At 40.8% G+C, this 24215-nt stretch overlaps 1 protein-coding gene across 1 annotated transcript in view; it reads left to right on the top strand.

Moving 5' to 3' along the window:
• The window catches only part of cspg4 (chondroitin sulfate proteoglycan 4), a 70945-nt gene extending 53242 nt beyond the window's left edge, over positions 1–17703 (top strand). Inside the window, exons 7-11 of the mRNA XM_083916906.1 lie at positions 6350–6548; positions 7409–7540; positions 9037–9197; positions 11266–11449; positions 12534–17703. Of these exons, the coding sequence (XP_083773032.1) occupies positions 6350–6548; positions 7409–7540; positions 9037–9197; positions 11266–11449; positions 12534–14395 (2538 nt within the window). The 3' untranslated portion in view covers positions 14396–17703. The remainder of the gene's footprint in view (positions 1–6349; positions 6549–7408; positions 7541–9036; positions 9198–11265; positions 11450–12533) is intronic.
• Positions 17704–24215: the final 6512 nt, after the last annotated feature.

The following is a 24215-nucleotide window of genomic DNA, read 5'->3' as shown; positions in this document are numbered from 1 at the left end:
CAGTAATCAGCTCACAGAACTGGAAACCAACTGTGTCATTCAGCCCTCCCTGCTCTGCCTGTGGCTCCACGTCTCCCTGGCAACACGTATTTTTGGAAAACCAAGATGGTCGACGAGACCGCGACTTTCTGGCAGAGTGAAGACGGCATCCAATCCCTGCGCCTCCTCTGCTGCAGCTGCAGAATGTAATATAATGATATGTGGATGTCTCCTCACACAGAGCCAGGGCTGGCTTAGCTGCAGCACTTGGATTGATTTAAAGCAGGAAGTATGTGTTTGTATGTGTGTGTGTGTGTGTGTGTGTGTGTGTGTGTGTGTGTGTGTGTGTGTGTGTGTGTGTGTGTGTGTGTGTGTGTGTGTGTGTGTGTGTGTGTGTGTGTGTGTGTGTGTGTGTGTGTGTGTGTGTGTGTGTGTTGTGTGTATGGTGACCTCTGCAGCAAACGATCATACATGATGACTAATATGGCCGTGATCAGGCTCTGCTCAACCTCACCATCGATCCCAGTTGGCCCAGTCTGTAAAAAAACAGCTGGTCTCGATTAGGGTTTACACTCTCTGTCTGGTTTAACTTGACTTTGTTGTAACTCAAAATATTTGTCAGTCTATCTATCTTTCGATGCAGAATTATATCCAAACAATTTTGCTTTAAATGGCAGACTAACACACACACCTCCACCCCCCCACCCCCCTGCCATCAGTACACATGACCAGTGAGTGATAAAATGAAAATGAAGTTTAGTATTTTTGTTTTATCCCTCATCAAAACACAGAGCAGGAGATGTCACACCAGGTAATTTGGTAGTTGTCTCTGTATCTGTATCTCAGGGAGAAATACCACAGATGAGGAGCAGAAATCAAAATAAAAACTTATAAAAAATAAAAAAGAACTACAGTTTGTGGGCACTGACATTTAACTATCGCCTGTCAGGTTTCTTACTTTACTTACCTCTAAAGAGTAAATTAACCAATACTTACAGGCAGGATACAGCTTCAGAGACCTGCACCCTTAGAGTCTAAAAAATGGAGAAAAAGGGTTGTATCCTGTTGAGTCATGAGCCATACTAAGTCATTCGCCTATGGCAGCTCCTTCATTACTGCCTCCAAATGAAATATCAGCCATTGTGTCCAATCAAATTGAATTTGCAGCCCATCCTTTTAGGTGCTTAATGCATTGATTGTTATATAAACCATCAATTTGCAGGGCCATTTTCAGATTACCTGCCCTAGATTGCCTGGTGCGTCGCTGGGATGTAGAATAGGTTAATAGGGCCATCTAGTGTCAGGGAGTGGGTCTTGCGCTGTAAAGAAAAAAATGAAGTAGTACTGACAATACCTTGAACCTAGTGGTGTGACCTCATTTTAAATATTGACACCTTCTTTATCATTTAAGGAGTATTTTTTCGGTGTAAATTCTGTTTTCTGTTTGGTGACTATTTTTATATTTCTTTCAGTGAAAGTCTAGTGTACAAATCTGCATTTCAGCTAAATAAGTCACAGTGTTGCATACATGGTGATTATTATCCCCCTCCTTATTGGCATCACCAGTCAATATAATCATGTGTATCAAAAAGAACTGTGAAAAAGCACTGTCTCACATCAGCTGTGTAGACACATCACATTTAGATATTTAAAAAATAAAATGAACAGGGAAAGGCGTTTATAGCAACAAGCTACATCAGAGCTTATACCTTCTGGGTGGGTGTTAAGACAGATAATTAGCACTGTTTTATATATTTCTTTGCCTTTAACTTGTTTGCAAATTAGTTTTTGTACAACAGTATTTCACAAATAGAAATACATGTAATTGCCACATGCTCTAAACAGACGATTCTAAAAAATATATTTATACAGTATATGTCTCCCTGATTTAAGCTATCGTGCAGTCATGAGCAAATTCAAACTTGTGGAAGACCCAGGACTAGGTGGAGAGATTATATCTCCACACTGGCCTGGGAAAGCCTCGGGATCCCCCAGTTAGAGCTGGTAAATGTGGCCCGGGAAAGGGAACTTTGGGGTCCCCTGCTAAAGCTGCTGCCCCCACGACCCGACTCCGGATAAGCGGTTGAAGATGAGATGAGATGAGATTGAAAATTCCTGTGGTAGACAAACCCCTCTGTATAAAGAAAGTACCAGTACTAATTATTGGTCTATTTTTCTTAGAATGAGAAAGAATTAAAGCTTCTCTCGAACTATTTCTAATTCACATATGGAGAGTTCCTTGTGTACTACACTGCTTATTAGCGCTGACCTAGGAACTGCTGCCTTTTTGATTTTGTGCTCTATATATCTGGAACAAATTGCAGCATTTCCCTGAAGATTAAAGAGTAATTTACTGTAACACCCCCTGAAAATCTTTGTTTTTGCTGCCCTCCAGTGGTTCAAGTGTTCTCCAAGACTGCACGGTAACATTGTTGGAAGTAGTTACAGGGGCTACAGAGCACACTTCTGACCACACCCAACTACTCCCTTCAGGGATGCTGCATGGGGTCAAATGTGAAACAGGCTTGAAACTTTTCAATTAGGGGCCGGTTTTACAAAGATATCTTAAGTCTAAAATGTCTGGACTGATCTAGCAGAAACATTTTTGCAAGACTGGTCTAACACAAAAGACCAGCCTTGCAAAAATGTTTCTGCTAGCAGTCCAGACATTTTAGACTATTTGAAACCTTAAAAGTGAATCCCCCTGCCCCTAGGCTAACTGGGGACTAAGAGTTGTGGTCATCAGCTGAATTTAGACGTCTATCTAAAGTCTGACTAGCAGTTAGACCTAAGCCAAAGTCAGAGTCTATTTTTGTCAAACCAGCCCAAGATAAAACAGCAACAAACTGCTTTTCAGTATTGTTTTAAGTTCCTCTCCTCCAGGAATCTGACTAAGTTTGTGAGTCTTTTAAAAGTGCTCCAGTTGGCATTGAATGGTGATCAATTTTGATACTGTAAACAAATTAAACTTGGGTTAAGATGACTAGAAGCTTTTGTCTCAAGGCTGTGGTATTGTTAGAGCAAATGCTTTTCCAAATTAAGACCATATTTTATGTTGCCTCATAGAAGGAGATTATTCCCACGCTCTTTGAAAAAAAATCTTCGTCAGCATCATTTCTGTTCGTAGTGTTGGGTGAATGGTGGTATAAGGTATTGTAACATTAATATTGGCCTGCAACTATGCGTCTTTATGCTGAGAAATTATCAACTAAGTCATTTTTTGCATATCATATCAGCATTTCATGTATCTCTCAATAAGGAGAGGGATAAAACAGAGGGAAGGGAAAGCCTAGTGCTTGTTTGAGGAGCATGGTGCAGTAGTGGGTGTCCTATCTTAAGGCAAACAGATCCACTTCCACACTCCCTAATTGAGTACCGACTGGCTCCAAATGTTTGGGTCTCCATTACCAGCGGTGTGCTCCCGGATAAACTATGAAGCTCTGCTTTCTGCAGCGATGAGATGTAAACTACCCTGAGGAGGTAGAGATTCTCCGAGGCCTGTTCATCACAGATTCTCTGCAGACTTCAGCGGCAGAATGGATAAAATGCTGCCATTTGTTGACGTAGGCTCGTATGATGCTGCTGTCAGTTCTACCCAAAAATCATTTCCAGTAGGATGATGGGATTTTCTTCCCCTTAGTGTGACACACACACACACACACACACACACACACACACACACACACACACACAAATCACCTACTGAGCTCATCCAGGCAGGTTATCCCCATTCTGTCATGAAGGTGTCTGACACATGAAAGGTTATTGTCCCCAGAGATGACAAGTCTCTACAGGCATCTCTTGTGCCGCACTTCCAGTGGAACCATGGGCTGAACTGCTGACTTCTCGGATCAATCCATGTTTCACAAATTCTCTTGAAATAATCTTTACCTGAGGGGTTGTCTGCAAATGCACACAGCAGGCCGCAATAGCCTCCATGCTGGCGGTCCAGGAATTATCCCAAATTTAGCAACCTGTTTATTTCCAAACATCAGCACCCTTTGCTCTCCACACCCTGGCACCTGAGGGAGCCCAGTGAGGATTTAAATTACTATATTCAGTTAAAAAACAGGGCTAAAGACACATTTGAATAGAGTCATTTCAATTCTGATGAAACAAAAGTGACTCTAAAATGTTTACCTCCACCTATGTGGTTAACTAGGATGTCTAGACATAATTTAGCTTTAAATCATCTTTAAGTCAGCACACGCACATGCAATTCAAAGTCAGAACTTTCATCCAGAATATGAAAGCCTACTTTTAATTAGCTCTGCTGTCACTAAACAAGACAAGCAGAGATTGCATGGTGAACATGAACAGTGCTGTTGATTCCACTTCAACCCTATTTATCTGCGAAGTCATCACCAGTTATGAAAAGCAATGTCATTTGAGAGGAACAAAACACAATCTACCAGCAAAGATGGCATAAAGTGTGTTGTGGTGGATTATGGCTTTGAGCCTTTGGGTCTCACAGATCTTTGATGGAGTGTCAAACTGAATGGGATGTTAAGTGGACTGCAAGGCAACTAAATTATAGGCCTAAACTTCACAACACATTTGTTGGCATGGCACAGAGGACTGAAAGAGACAAGCGATTGTGTTGGTTTCACAACAACTCCAGAAAATAAAGAATAAATTCTCAGAGGATTGAACTCACTTTGAAAGTGTGTCAACAATATCCCCTGACTTTTCCTGTGTCATCATGAGATTAACATTTTTTTGATAGATATCTAAACAAATATTTGCTGAACTGCCATGAAATTAAGTATGTCCCCTTGAGAACGTCTTCCATCATCTGGTCAAAATTATATTTTCTTTTATGTCCAAATACCTGCAAAACTAATGACATTCCCATCATCCTCAGCTTTCTGCAAATTTGCATGCTAACACACTAAACTAAGGTGGACATGAAACAATAACAATAAACATTATACCTGCTTAAACATGCTAAACATCAGCTTGTTAGCATTGTCATTATAAGCATGTTAGTATGCTGCCATTAGCATTTAGCCCAAACACAACTATGCAAAAGTACACCCTGACAGAGCCACTTTGCACAGCTGGAGCCTCTCTGTCTTTGTCTGATTCATGGTTTGTATTGTATTGAGTGATTCGATGGTATCTATACTTGGATTACATGGCCTACAATGTGAACTTAAATACTTAATTCTGTATTTTTGCTGCTATCACAGTAAATTAAAAAAGAAAGTGCTCCCCAAAAGCACTTAATCACCGTAGAAAACAGCTGTAGTTAATGTACCAAATGCCTTTTCTGACTCGCTTGTATTATTTGGGAGTGCATTTCTAAATATGTAGACATTGTGACATCCTCAGTAAAAAAAATAGCAGCAAACCTTTTTCCAATTTAAAGTAACAGCCTAACTCTTGCAGCAGCATTGATCTGTAGAGAAATCCTACCCAGATGAGGCTGAGGTGTTTCTTTTTTCTCAATGGGTCCTCAGTAGACCAAAATGCAACATGGCTGTCAAATAGGTGTGGTTTTAAATTAAAACCTCTTGCTTTCATGCTTTATCTGTTGTTTCTTTCTCTCTTTACACATGCAAACCACAAATGAACTTCACATGGTCACTCTCAATGTCTTTGAAAGTCATTAAAGTACAACTCTTGATGTTTTATATGCCGATGATATGTGCTTATACAACCCACATAGCATAAATTTACTTCTAAATATAACTGACACCTTTAGCTTTAATATCCACAGCTGAGGCTTCTCCTCTTCCTCTCTGTCCTACTGGAAGGCTTCTTGCTTATCATCCTGTGTCTTGAGAAAGGGGGGGTTAGGGAGGTATCAGAGGGCGAATGGCTTTTGAGATCGATACGTGCCTCTTACTGCAGAGCACCCTCAGCTCACTCTCCGGACTGATTCAAGCTATTTAAGAATGTCTTCCTGGGGATCTGGCCCATTTCTTTCAATTAATGCTCCTTTCAGCCAGCCAACCATTAGAAGTCTATTAAATCCCCGTCCACCCAGGCAGAGTCATTCAGCCTGTGCTGCTGTCCTCCATCTTCTGATAACAGGAGCATCTAGACTGCCACAGAAAAAGAATTAACCTTCTAAATTCTTTCTGTGGAGGTGGCTGTTTGTAGGACAGCATTGTACTTATTTCCATTTTTATTTCTTCATTTGTTGATTTCTTTTGTTCCTTTTGATTGGTTTATTAGTTTCTGTTTCTTTGGGAACTGCTTTGTTACTCAGCACCTCATTGTCTTTTTATAGAGCAATCTCTATTTTCAAATAAACTCCTGACCCCTTGAGTTTCCTCCTGCAAACATAACTTAGACTCGGTAATCCTTGGTTTCTTTTCATCTCTTTTCATCTCTCTCTCTCTCTGTCTTTGATATTTCACAGGTTCTTTCTGGAGAGGAAGCTGATATCACCTCCAGCATGCTGAACACTGACGACGCCGACACCCATGCAGAGGAACTGGTTTACCACGTCGAGGTGCCGACCAATGGGATGGTGGCGTTGAAAGAGGCGCCCGAGGAGGGCATCCTAAATTTCACACAGGCTCACGTAAACAAAGGAGAAGTCATCTTCATTCACGAGGGTGAGGCCATCTATGACCACTATTATCCTCTTTCTTTGACTGCTGGTAATATGACGGCATTTTTTAAACGTATCTACACCTATCTAGTGTCTGTATCGAAGCAGAAATCTGAATACCTGGCAAAGTAATCAGTATGTCAATGGTATTGACGACCCTATTAGCCCCCTAGAGAGATTTTGTGTCATAACCGATACATTCATTCTCACTCTCAACCCGTCAAATCAGGAGCTTGGTCAGGACCCCTTAGCATCACATTTTTAAAACTCTGGGAACCCCTTTGGAGTATTTTTCAACGTACAGGATATGTTTAGGTTTAGGCAACAAAATTACTTGGTTAGATTGAGGAACAGATCGTGGTGTGAGTTATAATAAACACGTTCTTTACATAACTTACGTATGTGATGTTAGTTGGTGAATACCATGTGTATCATTGACATGTCCATCCACCCCGACCTGGTGGCTGCGGAACACAATCTGTTCTACGCATGTAGATGGTTGAAGTTAGGCATTGAATAGTTAGGGGACAAGTTAAAACGGATTGAGTTTCTGATTCAGATTTGGTAGTGACACTCCTCCCTACTAAGACTTTCATCATCTGACAGTGCCGCGGTCAAGACCCGATGTGTCTCATATTGACCACGCTGCTGTATTTGATTAATTGATTAGGAGTGAGAGGAGGCAGTCATGAGACGGTATAAATAGTACTTTAAGTAATCTTTAGTTGTCCCTGTGTTGAGCCAAATAAAAGTGTAATTTTCATCAAGGCTACAAATATATAGCATGTTTTAAATTATATTGTATTTTAAGAGGAAAGACCAGTATGACCAGTAAGCCACATGTAAACTCTTCTATTCTTCCAGGGGAGGAGTCTGGTGGTTTCAGTTTCACAGTGACAGATGGAGAGCACACATCTCCTCTCTACCAATTTGTTGTCACAGCAAGGCCTCTCACCATCACCATGGTAACCCAGGAGGAACTTATGGTATTTCCAGGTAAGATGTGAAATCCTTTAGATTTCAAGCTCTGAAAACAGCAGTAATGGAAGGATTACCACACTGATGAGTATCAGTGTGCTCATGCTTTCAACACAGTCATTGCAGCAGTATAGTGACTGTTATTTTTTAAACTGTTGTATTTTTCTTTTTTGTATCTTTGTCAGACATACAAAACATGGTCGACAAAGGAAATTAGAGATGATGTACAGCTTTTCCAATGTTTGTTTTGTTTTTTTTTAAATGCGGCAATTGAATATTTGGTGTGCAGATGACAGTATTTTACTTTTTGTTAATAGGAATCGCTTACTATTAATAACTGAATCAACACTATCACACCATAATCATCATTAAAACATCAGTCGTGACAAAGTTACAGTTCTGTGCTTAGATGTTCATAAAGTCTCATAACATTTAATAATGCCCAATTGCAGTTAGTTACCAGTCCATCGAAAGATGAGGTTGCGTTGTGGTTGCTCTCAGACAAGTGTGTCAGAAAATCGCCTTTAAACACAGGAAAAAACCAGGCCACTCATAAGCCTGTGAATATTCTCATTTGTCCACTATAAGCTACTTGCCATAATGGACCAAGGAAGCTTGTGGCTGCAAAACCCCTGAGTGGATTGAATTCAACAAGGGTGTATTTTAATTATGACATGTGATCAACACGTTTGTAGGATATCGGCATAATAATGAAAACGAAGAGTGACGCACAAAAATGAGTATGATATCTTACGAAATAGGACATTTTATTTAATGCTGGAAACAGTGATCAGAAGTGGATCATCGTGGTTAAGTTTTGTTAAAAAAGGATTTTAGGAGAGAAAACTGACCTTCCATGACAAAAGATGACAGTTAGGCATTACCTCATTTTAATACATGAAATATACACGAAATAAGTGTGTGGAATACACAGTGCATTCAATTCTAGTTATAAATATGTACAATACACACAAAATAAATACGTTGAATACACAAACATTTTTGTGCCATATCATACGAACTGTGAATGAGAACAGCCTGTTTCATTTCATTCTCAAGATCTTTTTGTATCCTACAAAAGTAACATCTCTTCTTTAAGCTTACTCTTCATTTCCTGCCTACACTTGAGAGGAAGGGAAGTTGTTGTGTTTGAAACTATTTCATGAGCATCAGGTACCGACAATAACCTTGGCTTCATTCATAATAAACTTTACCGTTATGACAGAGGAAGACATGTCACATTTTGCAGTGAAACTCGACAAGGCAATGCCAGAGTCTTCTTAATTTTACAAGCTCAACTGCACTTTCAAGTGGCCGTTTTCCACAGCACTCAGAGGACTGTGTGTGTGTGTGTGTGTGTGTGTGTGTGTGTGTGTGTGTGTGTGTGTGTGTGTGTGTGTGTGTGTGTGTGTGTGTGTGTGTGTGTGTGTGTGTGTGTGTGTGTGTGTGTGTGTGTGTGTGTGTGTGTGTGTGTGTGTGTGTGTGTGTGTGTGTGTGTGTGTGTGTTTTCACAGGAACAAGACAGTCTATAACGAGTGCCAATCTGGGGGCTGTAACCAATGAGGATGGGAATGAGATAAGCTACTCTCTTATCCGCCCACCTCGTTTGGGAAGACTCATCCTGGCCAATGACAGAAATCAGTATGAGGAAATTACCCGCTTCTCACAGACACAGGTAATAACTTTTCCTGTGTATGACTCTAAATGTGTGTATTTCTTGGATGTATTTCTCTTAGGAGACATTTATCTAACATTGCCTCCCTTCTTAAAATGAATGCTCAACATTTTCCCTTTTATGATGATAATAAAATTATGAGTAACAGTAAAAATTATAAGAATAAAACACATTAAAGGGAGAAATATAAAACTTTTAATGATCACTTGCATTAAGGGGGCACTATTAGTCATTTTCTTCTTTTCAAATAAAACCAGATTTAACATCCCTATTAACAGGTTTGTGTGCAGTCGTAGCTGTTAAAGGCACTCCAGTCGTCTGCTGCATAGACCCTCAGACAGACATATAAGAAGACATTATGCCACTTTCATGCATAAAAACACCGCTAATGCTCCTTTTAACACAAATGGTTGCTTCTACATATATCATCGCTCTCCCAGAGGTGGATATCAAGTCATTTAAATACTCGCCTGAAGAGTTTTTAAAAGTCTGTGTAACAATGATACTGTTATTTTGTATATTTTACCCAGAATTAATAAACTTTATAGTCTCTAGTCCAAAATCAGCCATAAGATAGTGTTTGTTCTATAATGTCCTCACCTTCTTCAATCTCACGTAAATCACATACTAAACAAAGTGTTTTCCCTTTTCAGAGATCACTAAAAATGTATTTCTATCTACAATAAAGAAATAAGCAAGCAAATAAATGAATGAATGAAGAAATGTATAAATAAATACATTAAAAATAATAAATAAAATAAATCAATCCATGCAGAAGTATCAGACTGTATACGTATATTTATTTGCAACATTTATTTATTCCAGTCTTCATTTATCCTTTGAATATTTTTTCTTATTTATGCATTCATTTATTTCCGCATTTCTATATTTATTTTTGTATTGACATGAATTGTATTTATTTATTTATTCCTATAACTGCAGTCCATTTTGTACATTTGTGTAATATGGAGCAGCATCATGTTCTTCTCCAGCAGGGGGCCTCATTGAATCTGACTTTGTGCTATTGTGATGTTTGGGTCACCATTAGCATGAGCATTCATGCTAATAAGTTAATACGTTTTTGAGTTTTTAATTGTATGTTAACACTGTGTCACTGCACTCTTGCATTTGATTGTGTCATTTTTATATAAATGTCTCTGCCAAAGCTCCTCTGTATAGTAGACAGAGTTGGGCAGGAGTTAAATAGACTTAGTTCTGCTGAACAAATGAGGAGATTTCAAGGTCATTTATAGGGATTTAATTGTCGGTAGCCTAAAGCAGACAGGCATGTTTTAAAAAAAGATGTATTTATCAGAACATTACTGATGATAACAGTTACTGGATTTAGCTTTGAATTATGAGGCACACACAACTTTATTTATGTAGTACCACCGCACATAGACCCAGTGTTTGTCTGCCATGGTGGCAGTCTGTTCTCACCCTCATCTCGGTTTGATTTCCATTCCTGACATTTGACCGCGCTTGGATGAGCATGAGAGCAAATCATTTCTTTGCAAACTGCTCTGTTTAGAGTGTGACAGAAAACCTAACACCACGTCGAGCCGAAAACACGATTTGATTATTTGAGGTATTTAGCATATATTTGTGTTTGTGTGTCTGTGTGTGGAGTATGCATGGATACACTCTTGCTTGCTTGTATGTGTATGTGTGTGTAAGAGAAGAGTTGAGTTCAGGACACAGTGACCTCAGTGAGAGCGAACACAGGCCATCACATTCCAGTTCCCAAACCCGGATCCCAGTACGGCTGAGCCAAACCACTGCTGCAGCCATTTGAGCTCTCATTTCACTGTGGTGCTTACAAAGCTCAGAAGGAAAAAGAGCCTTAAAGTATTTTAGCAAACTGAAATGTCTTTGTCTTCAAAATCCCTCGAGTTACTGTAAAAGAAAGGTCAAAACTTAAGCTCATATTCAGACACACATGCCAGGATATAATTAACTTAACGGTCTCCATATAGATCGTCTTATTCAAGACCGTTTTCAGTGCAAATTGCTTAAATTAAAGTTTTGAACAGCTCATCACCTTCTGATTTTCTTCTATCTGACACAGCTGGAGTCAGGAGTGGTCTACTATGAGCACCAGATACCCGAGGAGCCTTTTTGGGTGGTGAGGGACTCCATAGATCTTACTCTGTCATCTCAACCAGCCCCGGACGTCCGTCACATCCTGCCCATCACCATCTCTTACTATGCTGCTCACAGCAACATCTCCTCACAGCTCTGGAAGAACAAAGGTATAATCTAATGACCACTCTATCACTAATTTAGCACAACAGTAGTTACAGTATGAAGATTTCTGCAGATGTTGAGATGCAGTGATGAGTGGCTAAGCCTGTAAAGCCCCATTTGAGGACTCCACCTAAAATAATAGCACTAGATTTACAATGGGCTGGAATTGTTTTCACCAGCTGCAGCCGTGGTTTATTTAAATAGTCAGATGTGTGTTTATTTATTTATTTAACTTTTATTCATACAGTTTAGACTGGCTAAGCACATGCCCTCTTTTGCATCAACACCCTGTTACCCTGATAAAATACAACTTGGGTGGAGTATCACTTTAGATTTGTGTAGTTGTATGTATTTTAACCCTAAAAAGTTTGTTTGGGGCCTTCATCCAAGTGGGAAACACTGATTGACTGGCTCGACTACACATTGATCAACTATAACAATATACTTTAATTCAATACGTATGTTTTTAATGAAAATTACAAATACAAATTTTAAGTAAGTGTATTTTTCTTGGTTTCATTGTTTTCAAGAGATTTAACTTTGTTAAATATTGTTTTCCTTAAGGCATGTGTAACATTATCAAAAAAGATTTAAAAACAAATCCGCTCTCAAAAAATTTCAATGGAAACTTGATTTGATTTTAAAGTTTGTTGACATTGAAAAAGGAAAGACTACTGGGGCTTTACACCTACAGTAGCAGTCACAATGCAGTGACTTATTATAATAATACTAAAATTGTCTGAAATGTCATTCCATGGTAAAACATGTCTATTCTTGTCAAATTCACATCAATGTACAATTCTGATTAATTTGCCGTTATGTTGGGAAAATGCATCTTTAATTCATTTTTTAAAAAGTTTTAGAACAACTTTGGTATTATGACATATATTTTTATGCCTGAATAGCCCAAAATCTTAAATTGATTTATCACCTCTGCTTCTATTGCCAAAACAACAAGCTGCTCTGTCTTTCCTCATGTTCATACAAATGCACTGTGGGGCATAGTTAATTATTAACAGGAGACAGCCAAAACTGGATAGAAAGTATTTGATAACCTACACAATTTCTGTTTTTATTGTTTCCGCTCAGGTTTGGAAATCGTGCAAGGCCAGAGGAAAGCCATTGACAACTCCATTCTTGACGCCTCCAACCTTCTGGCTATTCTACCTGAAGGCGATGGAGATGTGATATTCGAGATTAAGCGTTTCCCTGACTATGGTCGTATCACCCTGGGTGGTCAGGACCTGCCCCGTAATGCCCCATCCTTCATGCAGGAAGATGTAGCTCAAGGAAAGCTGGAGTATCTCCATGATGACTCAGGGGCTTCATTTGACAGCTTCTCTTTTAGAGCTCGTCTTAAGTCTGAAGGTCAGGCTGTGGCTTCACCTGCTGAATCCGTGGTCCTGGAGGAGATATTTAACATCTCAATCAAACGGCGTGGCTCTGACTCTCCTGAACTAGTCACAATAGACATTCTCTTGGAGGTCCTTCAAGGCTCCATGATCATTTTGACCCAGAAGCATCTTAACACTCAAGATGAGGACAGTCCACCAGATGAGGTGAACTTCAAAGTGACCAAAGCCCCAAGCAATGGTCGACTAGTTGACTCACTCACAATGGACCCCATCTCTGAGTTCACACAGGAGATGGTCAACCGCGGGCAGGTGGGCTTCTTCAGCGATGGCAGCCTTGCCGGTGGCTTTATGGAATTCATCGTTTCAGATGGAGAACACCAAACAGAGCCACACACGCTCCACATTGGCGTCCTAGCTCGCACCCTGTTTCTTGACAAAGCCCCTGAGATCAAGGTGAAGCAAGGGGATGATGAGACCCTGGTGACTGAGGAGATGTTGAAGGCAACAACAGGGGGCCCTGTTGAGGAGGACATCCTTTACAAGCTCACAAGTGCTCCTAAGTATGCAGCTGTAATGGTAGACCGGCAGCCCACATCCGCCTTCACCCAGAAACAGATCAAAGAAGGCAGAGTCAGTGTCCGTTTTATTAAGTCCACTTCACCTCGAGACAGTGTTGCCTTTGTAGCTCGTAGCAGGGCTGCTAATGTCTCCTCTGTCCTAAACATCACTGTCCAGCCTTTGGCCAACATCGCTCAGGATCCTCTCTTACCCCAAGGTGCCCTTGTCCAATTGGATAGGAAGCTTCTGGATGCAACTCCCCTGGCAAATAAGACCAGAACCTCTCCCACGTTCACTGTCATCCAGCAGCCCCGGGGGGCTCGATTTGTGAGGTCTGGAGGTCCTGGTGCAGGTCAACCAGTGGACACATTCAGCCAGAAGGAGCTGGATGAGGGTCGTGTAGCTATGGAAATCCTAAATAGCGCTTCCGGATCACAAGGTAGTGTCAGTCAGGATGAGGCCCGTTTCCTGCTCAAAGCACATGGAGTTCCTCCTGCAGAATGTGTGCTTTCCTTCCAGACGGGCCCCTACAATGCCACTGGGGTCTACCCTGCCACTCTGTTGAGGATTCCATCAGAAGCCCCATCGAAGGACAATAATGACCTCCCTGGTGTGGCTGGGGCCCCTCGTTCCACTCCAGTTAGTCCCCGCTGGAGGGGCAACGGGGACTGGACTATCAACGATGCCACCACCACAGCATCTTCTGGCTCTAATTCCCACGGGAAACCACATGTTTCCCGGCGCAGCAACTTCTGGTCTATTCTCATCCCGATCCTGGTTATCCTTCTCCTCTTGTTGATGGCAGCCATCTTGGCCTACTACCTGATCCGTAAAAACAAGACAGGCAAGCATGATGTCCAGACAGCAGCGTCCAAGCCTAAAAACGGAGAGGTGGCCAGCGCAGAAACCTTTCGCAAAACTGATCCCGCCAATAACATCCCCATGTCCAACATGGACTCCAAAGATGCAGACCCAGAGTTGTTGCAGCACTGTCGGACAACGGACCCGGCCTTAAAAAAGAACCAGTACTGGGTCTGAGACACTTTTGCGATAAGACACAGAAGGAGGTGGATCCTCAAGTGTTTGGAAGTCTCCAAAAATCATTCCTCTCAGTATTAAAGACCTCTTGCCACACCAGTTTAAATGAAAACATATTTTTGACACCATTGGTTATTTACTTAGCTCAACATAACTGTGGAAAAATTCTCAGGCAATGAAACACTGAATACTTATTGGCAAAGAATGAGGCAGTTTCTTAAGGAGGCTCATGCCGTGTCTATTTATTTTAGTTTTATCATTCCTCTTTGTCAAAGGGCACAAATGAAGACATAAACATGCCATGTGTTTGCAACGAAGTATCTTGGGTGTGCTCTGTCATTGTATTCCATATGATATCATTGGCCAATATTATTAATTTGAGTGGATAGGTGATTTAAATTCTTTGTGATGGTTTGATTTTAGTTTTTGGTTCATCAGGATAATTGATAAGCCTTGTACATAGATGATGAGGTAAATATATGCTCTATTATCGAGAAGATGAACAACTGCCTTTTTGTGTTTCCTCTTTATTTCTCGTTGTTTTTTAAGGTACCATTATACTGTGTTTCTCAGGGCTAAATTCAGTTTAAAAGAATAGCACAACGTTTTGGAAAATATGTGAATTCACTGTTTTTTCTCTGAGAGTTAGATGAGAAGATTGATACCTCTCTAACATATGTTTAAGGGTATATATCAAAAAAGGCTTTTTCTATAGTGCTTGTACACAAACATTTGGGTCTCTGGTGTGTCTTCCAACCCACAAACTGTGAAATAAGGCAACCAAGTCTGTTTTTCATGGGCTGCTAGATCAGAAAACCTGACATTCAACAAGCCATTAAGATTTGGCTCCCCTTCCTATGTCACATGGAGGCTCAGTAGAATATATTGCCCCACATCTGAGTATTTCTACCCACGACTTGACATGACTTTCTTTCAGAGCAGTCTGGCCTTTTCAAGAGGGGGGCTTAAAGAGACAGGCGCTAAAACGGTTTTAACGTTAAAAATGTAAAAATAGTAGAAATTTATATACAAGTTATGAACCTGATAATGAGCATAATAGCCACCCATCCATCCATCCATCATTAACCGCTTGTCCCTATCCGGGTCGTGGGGATGAGGGGGCTGCAGCCGATCCCAGTTGACATCAGGCATGAGGCTGGGTTCACCCTGGACAGGACGACAGTCTATCGCAGGGCACATAGAGACAAACAGATACAGACAACCATTCACACTCACAGTCACACCTACGGGCAATTTAGAGTCATCAATTAACCTAACACGTGCATGTCTTTGGACTGTGGGAGGAAGCCAGAGAACCTGGAGGGAGCCCACGCAGACACAAGGAGGAAATGCAAACTCCCCACAGAAGGGCCCTAGCCCAGATTCAAACCAGGAACCCTCTTGCTGTGAGGCGACAGTGCTAACCACCACAACGCCGTGCCACCCTGAGCATAATATGTCCCCTTTGAAAAGGGTACAGCTAGAAGATGTTAGCTTAGCTAAACCTAATAAGAAAGGAAAGAGCCAAGCCTGTCTCCAGTCTTTATGCTATGCTAAGCTAATTGTCTCCTGGCTGTGGCTTCATATAAAACAGACGGATACAGTTTTAAAGTGGTATCTATCTTCACATCTAACTCTCAGTAAGAGAGCCAATAAGCTTGGTTCCCAAAATGTCTAAGTATTACTTTAATGTCATCACATGATAACATTTCAGTAGTTTTTACTTTTGTGTTATGAAAGAAGAAAACTGTTTAAAATGACGAACTTGTTGCGACAACTTGCACAGGTTTGATTGAATTTAGCTCAGAGTAGTGTCATCATCTGTCACATGTTATTATTTCTGCATGCTTCTAAAGTGCTTGTAAATATTCACTGGACTGGCACAGCACTGACCGCAAAACTATATAGTACACAGTTTGTAGACCACAGGCAGGAGGTTATTTTGGTAGCATTGGTCTTAAACACATCCGCACTGGCTGACAGGCGGGGATGAGGTCATCCCAAACTGGGATGTTTTTCAAGTCTGCAATTAAGAATTCATAAAAAAACGGTTGGTGCTGGGATGGAGAAAATTAATAAAAATACTCAACTTTTAAGGTAACATTGATGAAGAAAATGCAGACATTGACAGAGTGTGTTTTTAAGTCTTTACAGCTATTTTTGGTATTAAGCATTCTATATGTAAGCTAAATATACAGACTGTCATATAATTTACTCTTTAGACTTGTTTTGTGTGTTTAAAGTAAGAAGAGCGTTACTGTTAAACACCTACTCTTTAGATGTCTGTATTGTCACTCGGTTATCTTGTTTAATGTTGAATTGAATTAAGTAATTTAAGTGAAGTCAGATCAGAAATTTAGATAAGTTTTAATGATCCACTAAAAGAAAGACTCAACTACTTTTTTTTTTTTTAAAGTGTTTGACTATTTGCTGTACATTTCTTTTTTCAATCTGTATACCGATGACACCTTATTCTTTGTTAGTCATATACTGAATATACAATAGTTTCTTTTTATTATTCATCATCTATTGACCTTATATTTTTGTAGTGTTTTGAGTGCAGGAAATTTAGGCAGCGATTTTACAGACAGCGCAGAGCTCAGGAAGTGATGTGTTTCAAGAGACTTTGTATTTCCAGTGACATCTCTTACAGATAGCTCCAATAAAAGTATTGGTTTCTCCTTCAGGATATCACAACCACATCGTACCAGTTTTATGTGTAAATATTCGGTTTTTGAAGTAAGATTTTTGGGCTTGATTAACGTCTTGAAATATATATATATCATGTTTTGCGTTAAAGGTATATGTACATGTAACTACATTTCATTAGATCGATCAACTACAAAGTATCCCTGTGTGTGTGTGTGTGTGTGTGTGTGTGTGTGTGTGTGTGTGTGTGTGTGTGTGTGTGTGTGTGTGTGTGTGTGTGTGTGTGTGTGTGTGTGTGTGTGTGTGTGTGTGTGTGTGTGTGTGTGTGTGTGTGTGTGTCTGTGTGTCTGTGCAGGTGTCACAGGTGCCCATCTCTATCACTCTTCTGTTTTTTTGCTTTATGAATTCTGAGTTCATTAAAGTTCATCACCACCCCTCATATTTCATTATTTATTATTTCTCTCACTCCCCACACATCAAATCAAGTACTCAAGTTATGTGCTTTGTCATAGATTGAACTGTAATCTGTAAACTGCAGGTGCCTTAAAAATAATGATAATACAAAGTTATGTTTAAATGTTTAAATTGTGGAACAAGATGTCAATTGCTGTAGGGAATGCCTCTCAGTTTGTTTCCCAGCACAAAAGGAAATAAAAACATTCATGCAACAAAACACCGCATTAATTGTTTTCAGTTAGTGGCTTTATTATAGTGATTGCGTAGTTTACATGATATTTCTTAATATTGTCCAATTAAGCAATGTTAAAAACATCACACATGTTATCACTCATTGTTGTGCCCTCATGCCTAGATTTCTGTAATTCAAGATACTTTGGAGATAATTCAAACTGCAGGAGCTTGTCTTCTAACACAGACACAAAGTACAGGGAGCAAAGTGTTGGCTTATCTGCAATGCATCAAAGTGAAGTTTAAAACAAAACATGAAAACGTAGTTAATACTAAAAACAGCAAGGTATTAATACATTTTTCTGCCCTTTTAAAATCACTTATGTTGGTTAACCAGCCTCACACGATGTTTCCAGAGTTTGAAAGATGAAGAATGAGAGGGAGCATTTGCTGTATTTGCCAAAAAAGTTTGAAATTGTTCACTACAATACATTGTTAGATCTTCCAAATCATTTCCTTTTGGGTTTATTGCTGAAAATGTGTTGCTGCTATTCTTGGCCAAGAAGAGATGTATTACAATACAGGATAAAAGAGAAAGACACAGCATTGCATTTTCTGTCAACATTTCATTGTCTTCTTTTTATAGATGCTCTATGTGCTTTTGACCACCAGGTGGTGTTAAAAAATCAGGCACATGCACAAGCACAGGCCCTTGAAGAAACCATCAGTTATTGAAGTAATTCCTCAGCATTTAACAAGGTCCTCTCCATCCGTCATTATTTCCAATGAATGGCCTTTGCTTTCAGTGGGTTTTTTACAGCTTTTTTTTCATTTTCCTGCTCTCTTGTCTTCCTGGTGACACTGGCCTGCTGCTGGTCTGCCTTTGCTCTTCTCCGAGCCGCTCATCGTGCAGGTTTCATAAGCTGCTTGGCACAGCTGTTCCTCCGCATGTGTCTGCTTATGTCATGGTCTCTGAGCAGTCACTGTGCTGTGGATGTCAAGTTGTTAAACTAAACTTAAATTTAAAATAAACTAAATAAAGAAAAAATAAAATGTATATCATCTCTAAAACTAGTGATCTGAATATACAACACAGATGTTCTGTAGATTTAAGTTCAGCGTCATAGAACAAGCAGTATCAAAAAGGAAATGGCACTCTATGTTGTTATCATGCCTTGTAAAAGTATTAAGAGGAGTTAAAAACATATTGGAAAAGGACGTAATGTTCTGACACTGATGTGTTTGTGATCTTGTAAATCTGTGTAGAGACGCAGAATAAATGTTTGAGGAAGAGATGATTTCCTTCTCCTGATACTGAATGGACACCTCCCACTGTCCACTCCCACAGATGTGCTTTTATATCTGAGTTGGATGTTCCTTTCTATCCACAGACCTCTCAGTGGATCTGCTTCAGATTCTTCTTTTGGATCAACATGTGTTTCTTAACGCACGACTACTCTTTTATGTGTTTTGCATGGTTAGAAAAAAAAAATGAGCGTCTGATTGGCGGATGTTTGGGACTCCTCTTTACTCCCTTAAGATCAACAGGAATGAAAACATGCAAGGCGTGGAGGTGGAACCATTCCTAAGATGCCATTAAGAAAAATGCTTAAACTTTTTAACTGTGAAAATCAAGGATTAGACCTTTGATGACGTTGGCCTTTCCTTAAACTGCTTTTAAAGTCTGCTGTAGTTCTCAACATGTCAGAGAAGAACATTATTATTGTCCAGTTGTGTTTGAGGATTGCATATTTCTGGTTGAGAATGTATGAGCCAGCAATTGGTGTCAGAATTGCAAAAGGTTATATCATTGTTTGGCAATCCATTTGGAATAACCCCCCCCCCCCCCCCCCCCCAAAAAAAAAAAAGATACCAACTCTGACAGATGTTTCACCTCATCTGTCACTAACTTACCGCCGTAGACCCACACCACAGTGTTCTAGAAAACCCAACCTACTTTACAAGCAAGGCATCAAGCAATTAAGTCAGCATTATTTCCAGCCTCTTCAGGATATTAGTTTGCTTGTTAACCTTCAATATAAGTCTGAGCTGGGTTGTGTTGACATTGGCTTTACCTTTTACAGGTCAGCCTCAGTGGAAGAAAAATGCCTGTTTGCTTTGGCGATTACTCTGCTACATTATCTACGGACTCCATCAGCTCTCCACATGCAGTAAGTGCCATTCAAAAAGGACAAACCTCCAATGCCTGGATGTGTTTTGGTGCATGCTGTTCCCATCTTCCCCTCTCATCTCTTACATCAGTGCAAAAGTCACAACCTGAAAATAAAACCTCTCCCTCCGATTGGTGCTGTCAAATGTAATCCTCCGCACAATCAACATTTCTCTTGATGTGGTTATCCACAAGTTCCCGTTTGTTCTCATTTTTGTAACATGGTTGGTATGAATCTGCCTTGTGGCCAAGCTGCAATTCTCACCGATCACTTGTTATTGGGAAAAGTGTGGGTTGTAACTGTGATATGTGTTATTATTTAGATTTTTCACTGGATGAATTTGTATGGTTGGCATTCATAAATTTATTACAATAAAAAAGCTGTTTCTGCTGTAAAACAAGTCACTTTGGGCCAGAAGATTTTTTACCCGGAGCTGCAAATGTAAAAGCCTTCACGAAGGCACGAACTGGTGACATCAACTTGTGTGATGTCACCAGTAAAATGTTTGCATGTGATTGTACCCAGTAAGACAACAGATTGGGATGTTTTTGCTACCGTTACTTACTAACTAAAAGCAGGTTACTCCATTAGTTGGTAAAAAAAACTATCCCCTGAGATTTATATCGACCACGTGTAACATTCAGGCTGTGGTCACATGCAGCTGTCAGAGAAGGTTGGAGGTGGGTCCCCGGGGCCATATGTTGGGGTCAGGAGAGCAGTGTAATGAGCTGGGCTGGGGCCGGGGTGAGAGTCACACACAGGCCTGTCACTGCTGTCGGCCCTGGAGAAAGAAAGGCCTTTCAGTCGGAATGACACACACAGACAGCTGGAAGAGGGGTACATGCTTTTGGTGGCTGTGTGAGGCAACCTGTTGCCCACTGTACAGTGTGTGTGTGTGTGTGTGTGCGTGTGTGTGTGTGTGTCTATGTGTGTGTGTGTGTGTGTGTGTGTGTGTGTGTGTGTGTGTGTGTGTGTGTGTGTGTGTGTGTGTGTGTGTGTGTGTGTGTGTGTGTGTGTGTGTACATTTAAACTGTGATAAATGCTTTCAACAGACAGTTTGGATAATTATTTTAGCACTCGTCTTTGTTTTCTCTACCAAAAAAGTTTTGCAGCTCATATTTCTTCCTCTAAATTACGTTTTAGTGAGTTCCCAGATCTTGGCAAAGAACTTGGGGAGTACTGTGTGACATCCATACCTCAAGTCGAGGTTACCCTATGCCCCTTTCACACATGCACTACAACCCCGAAATGTTCTAGTCATTGCACAACTGAGCTGTATATGAAAACACAAATATCCGAATCAGTTGGACCAGACATTATACTTTACTCTGCCAGCTCTCTAGCACAATGTCTGTGTTACCTCCGATTGAGCCCATGTGTATTTCAAGGTGAGGGAATGGGTGTGTTGATGGCGTTTTTATCATGTGGCTTGCACGAAAAAGATAAGAAGAAGCATAATTTAAATAAGGACAACAAAGAATATGTCTGATTCGTGAACTATACCGAAATCATCAGACAAATCCAAGGAACACAACGAGACTCTGTTGTTTATGACCATATTATAAAAAACAGCTACGTGACTGCGGTGTAATCCACGTCATGCCCTGCATCCTGCGTGCTCTACACAGGCTCCACTCCTCCCCTAAACCAAACGGAGAATTTCCAGTAAGTGAGAACACATTCGACACAGACAATCTCCTGTTGTGTGCTGTGTATGAAAGGGCAACTTCAGGTCTAGACATTGTCTGGAGTTCATATGAGAAGACGGCTCCGGTTTGCTCCAGTCCCTCTTCTTTTGGGAAGGTTTCTAGCAGTTGATATTAGAGCAAGATTATGGAACTATGATATACAGTTTCTCTGTCTTCTCCCATTGAGACCCAACGCTACAGCTACTAATGAGCTCTACCGAATGAGAGGTAATAAGAACAATTCATTCCTCAGCTTGCCACAGACCCCCACTAGCAAGCCACCTCCCCCGATGGCAGCCTAGACGCCAGCTTGCCTCTGAAGTCATCACCCAGCTTATTTAGTTTTGTGGTCTGACCAGCGGAGCAGATGATTCCTCAGGTCCAGCACTGAGTGAGAGACCTTCACCCTCTCCTCTTCTGTGAGAAAAAGCAATGTGGTCACCCTGCTTTGTTACTCCCTCTGGTTGGAACACTATTGTCATGGAAATCTCTGTGTTGCGTGTGTGTGTGTGTGTGTGTGTGTGTGTGTGTGTGTGTGTGTGTGTGTGTGTGTGTGTGTGTGTGTGTGTGTGTGTGTGTGTGTGTGTGTGTGTGTGTGTGTGTATGTGTGTGTGTGTACCCAGTAGGGTGGGACAGACTACAGAGAGAGCCAAGAAAAACACTGCGCTGGTCTAATATTGCCTCCCGCCCTCCTTTCATCCCTCCCTCCATTGCACCTCCTCATCCTCCTCCACCCACCCTCCATCACCATCCCCTCATCTGTCCTCCGGCCCTCCAACAATCCCGAAGAGAGGCCAAGAGTCTGGACTGTGCAGGAAATCACCAGGGTGGACCCCTGTGTCACCCCTCCCTGGAAGCTGGGGGGAAGTCATGCCCTCAGATCTGGATTGTGTTGTTGCTCCATCCAGCTGATCGGGCGGAGCTTTATTAGATTAGTTTCTGTCTTTTACAAAACAAAATCCTCCACACAGTGGTGATGTTCTCCAACTTTGCTGACAGTTGTTTTTTACAATTTGCCAAAGTTTCACTCCTTGTTATTTTTCAAAGGCGGGTTTGTGATTAAGGCGGAAAGTTGTGCAAGTTCTCCCTGTTGGTTTTGGCTGAATGAAGGCACCAAACTGTAACACGACCAGAGGAAGCATGGTCCTGAGGTGGTCCTGAAGGTGTATGAGCAGGATGAGGTGGTGGTCAGGTTGGGGCAGGCCGGGGTTCAGCACACACAGAGACATGGTATGCAGGACCTGCTTGCCTGGGAAGTTATTTTAAGAAAGAGCCCTTCTGGAAATTCACTCAGCGCTGTCTGCCTCCACTGCTTTTCATCACTGACGGTGCTATACAGGCCACAATTTCAAGTCGGAGAGGATGGGAAAAAAACATGTTCCTCCAAAAAATATTGAACTCCACAATATGTACATCAATTTACCAAATAGAATAAGTGAATTTGCAATACTTTAAAGTAAAACTCAACTACTTTTACTTGTCAAAGTCAGTTAACTAGTCATGGCGAGTGTTACGCAGCCTGTGAAAACAGTTGGATTATTTCTTTCTGTGGCTCTGGAGGAGCTCTGCGGTCACTTGAGTAGTCTTGGCTTGAGCTTGGAAACTACATTCTGACGCAACTGGCATGGATTAGAGATAATCTTCTACGTTTTTACGCATGATGTACGTAACTGATTTCTGGCTAATTAGTGGCAGCAAAAGCTGTAACGACAACGCTGACATATCACCTTAAACACATGTTATTGCAAGCTTGTAAGCAAACACAAAAGCAAGAAAACGTTATTAGCTTAACTGAAAGTTGAAGTATGTAAAAAGGTGGGTGGACAACATGAGACACAAATGTATACACTAGTCTCATCAAGCTTTAAACAAATTAATGAGCATTATCACTGAATCAAGGCCACTAACTTCTATAGTTTAACTGTGACTTTAAAACAGCCTTTCTGATATTCACAAGAATATTTCTTGACTCTTCTGCTGTCATCTTGCAGCTCTGTGGTCATTACAAACACCGGCAATGTGACTTGTTTACAAAGTGGGTGGATATTTGCTCTTCTGGCACGGAAGAGTCACTGAGATCTCTCTAATTGCTGGTAATATCTGTTCACAGTTTAGTCTCAAACCATCCAGGAATGCTTAAACCCACAGTCGCGGGGAGTGTGGGGAAGAAAAAATCACAGAGCCGCAGACTGGAAGGGAAAAATGTTGGCATGCCTCCAGAGCTGAACAACCAGAGCAGAACGGTTTTTTTTTTTTGTCCTTATCTTCTTTCCCCTTGCTCTGTGAGCTCTGACATTTACACAGGGCGTGATGTGAGCTGATTAACTACGTCAGCCCGTAACACTTATGCATTGTATGTCATGTTCTTATTCGTGCACTGCTTGATTATGCTATCTGGGACTTGTATTTCCAGAGTATAAATTTCCCCTTTGAAGTGACTCCTGAAATGATAAAGAGGTAGTGGAACATTCTGCTGAGTCGGTGCTTTTTCTGTCCCCAGGACTTTACATGTATTAATATGCATGAAATATCTGTATAGTACATTATATATTATTAAGCAAAGTGCCCTGTACTTTATTGCAATTTGAAGATTCATCATGTAGACCCTTAGGGGACATATCATGCTCCTTTTAAGGTTTAGACTTGTATTTTGATTTTCTAGAACATGTTTATGAGCTTTAATAT

Source organism: Echiichthys vipera (assembly GCF_963691815.1).
Source record: "Echiichthys vipera genome assembly, chromosome: 7".
In the NCBI taxonomy this organism is placed as follows: domain Eukaryota; kingdom Metazoa; phylum Chordata; class Actinopteri; order Perciformes; family Trachinidae; genus Echiichthys; species Echiichthys vipera.
Note: the sequence above shows the minus strand (reverse complement) of the source record. Positions and strands in the feature narration are given on the sequence as shown.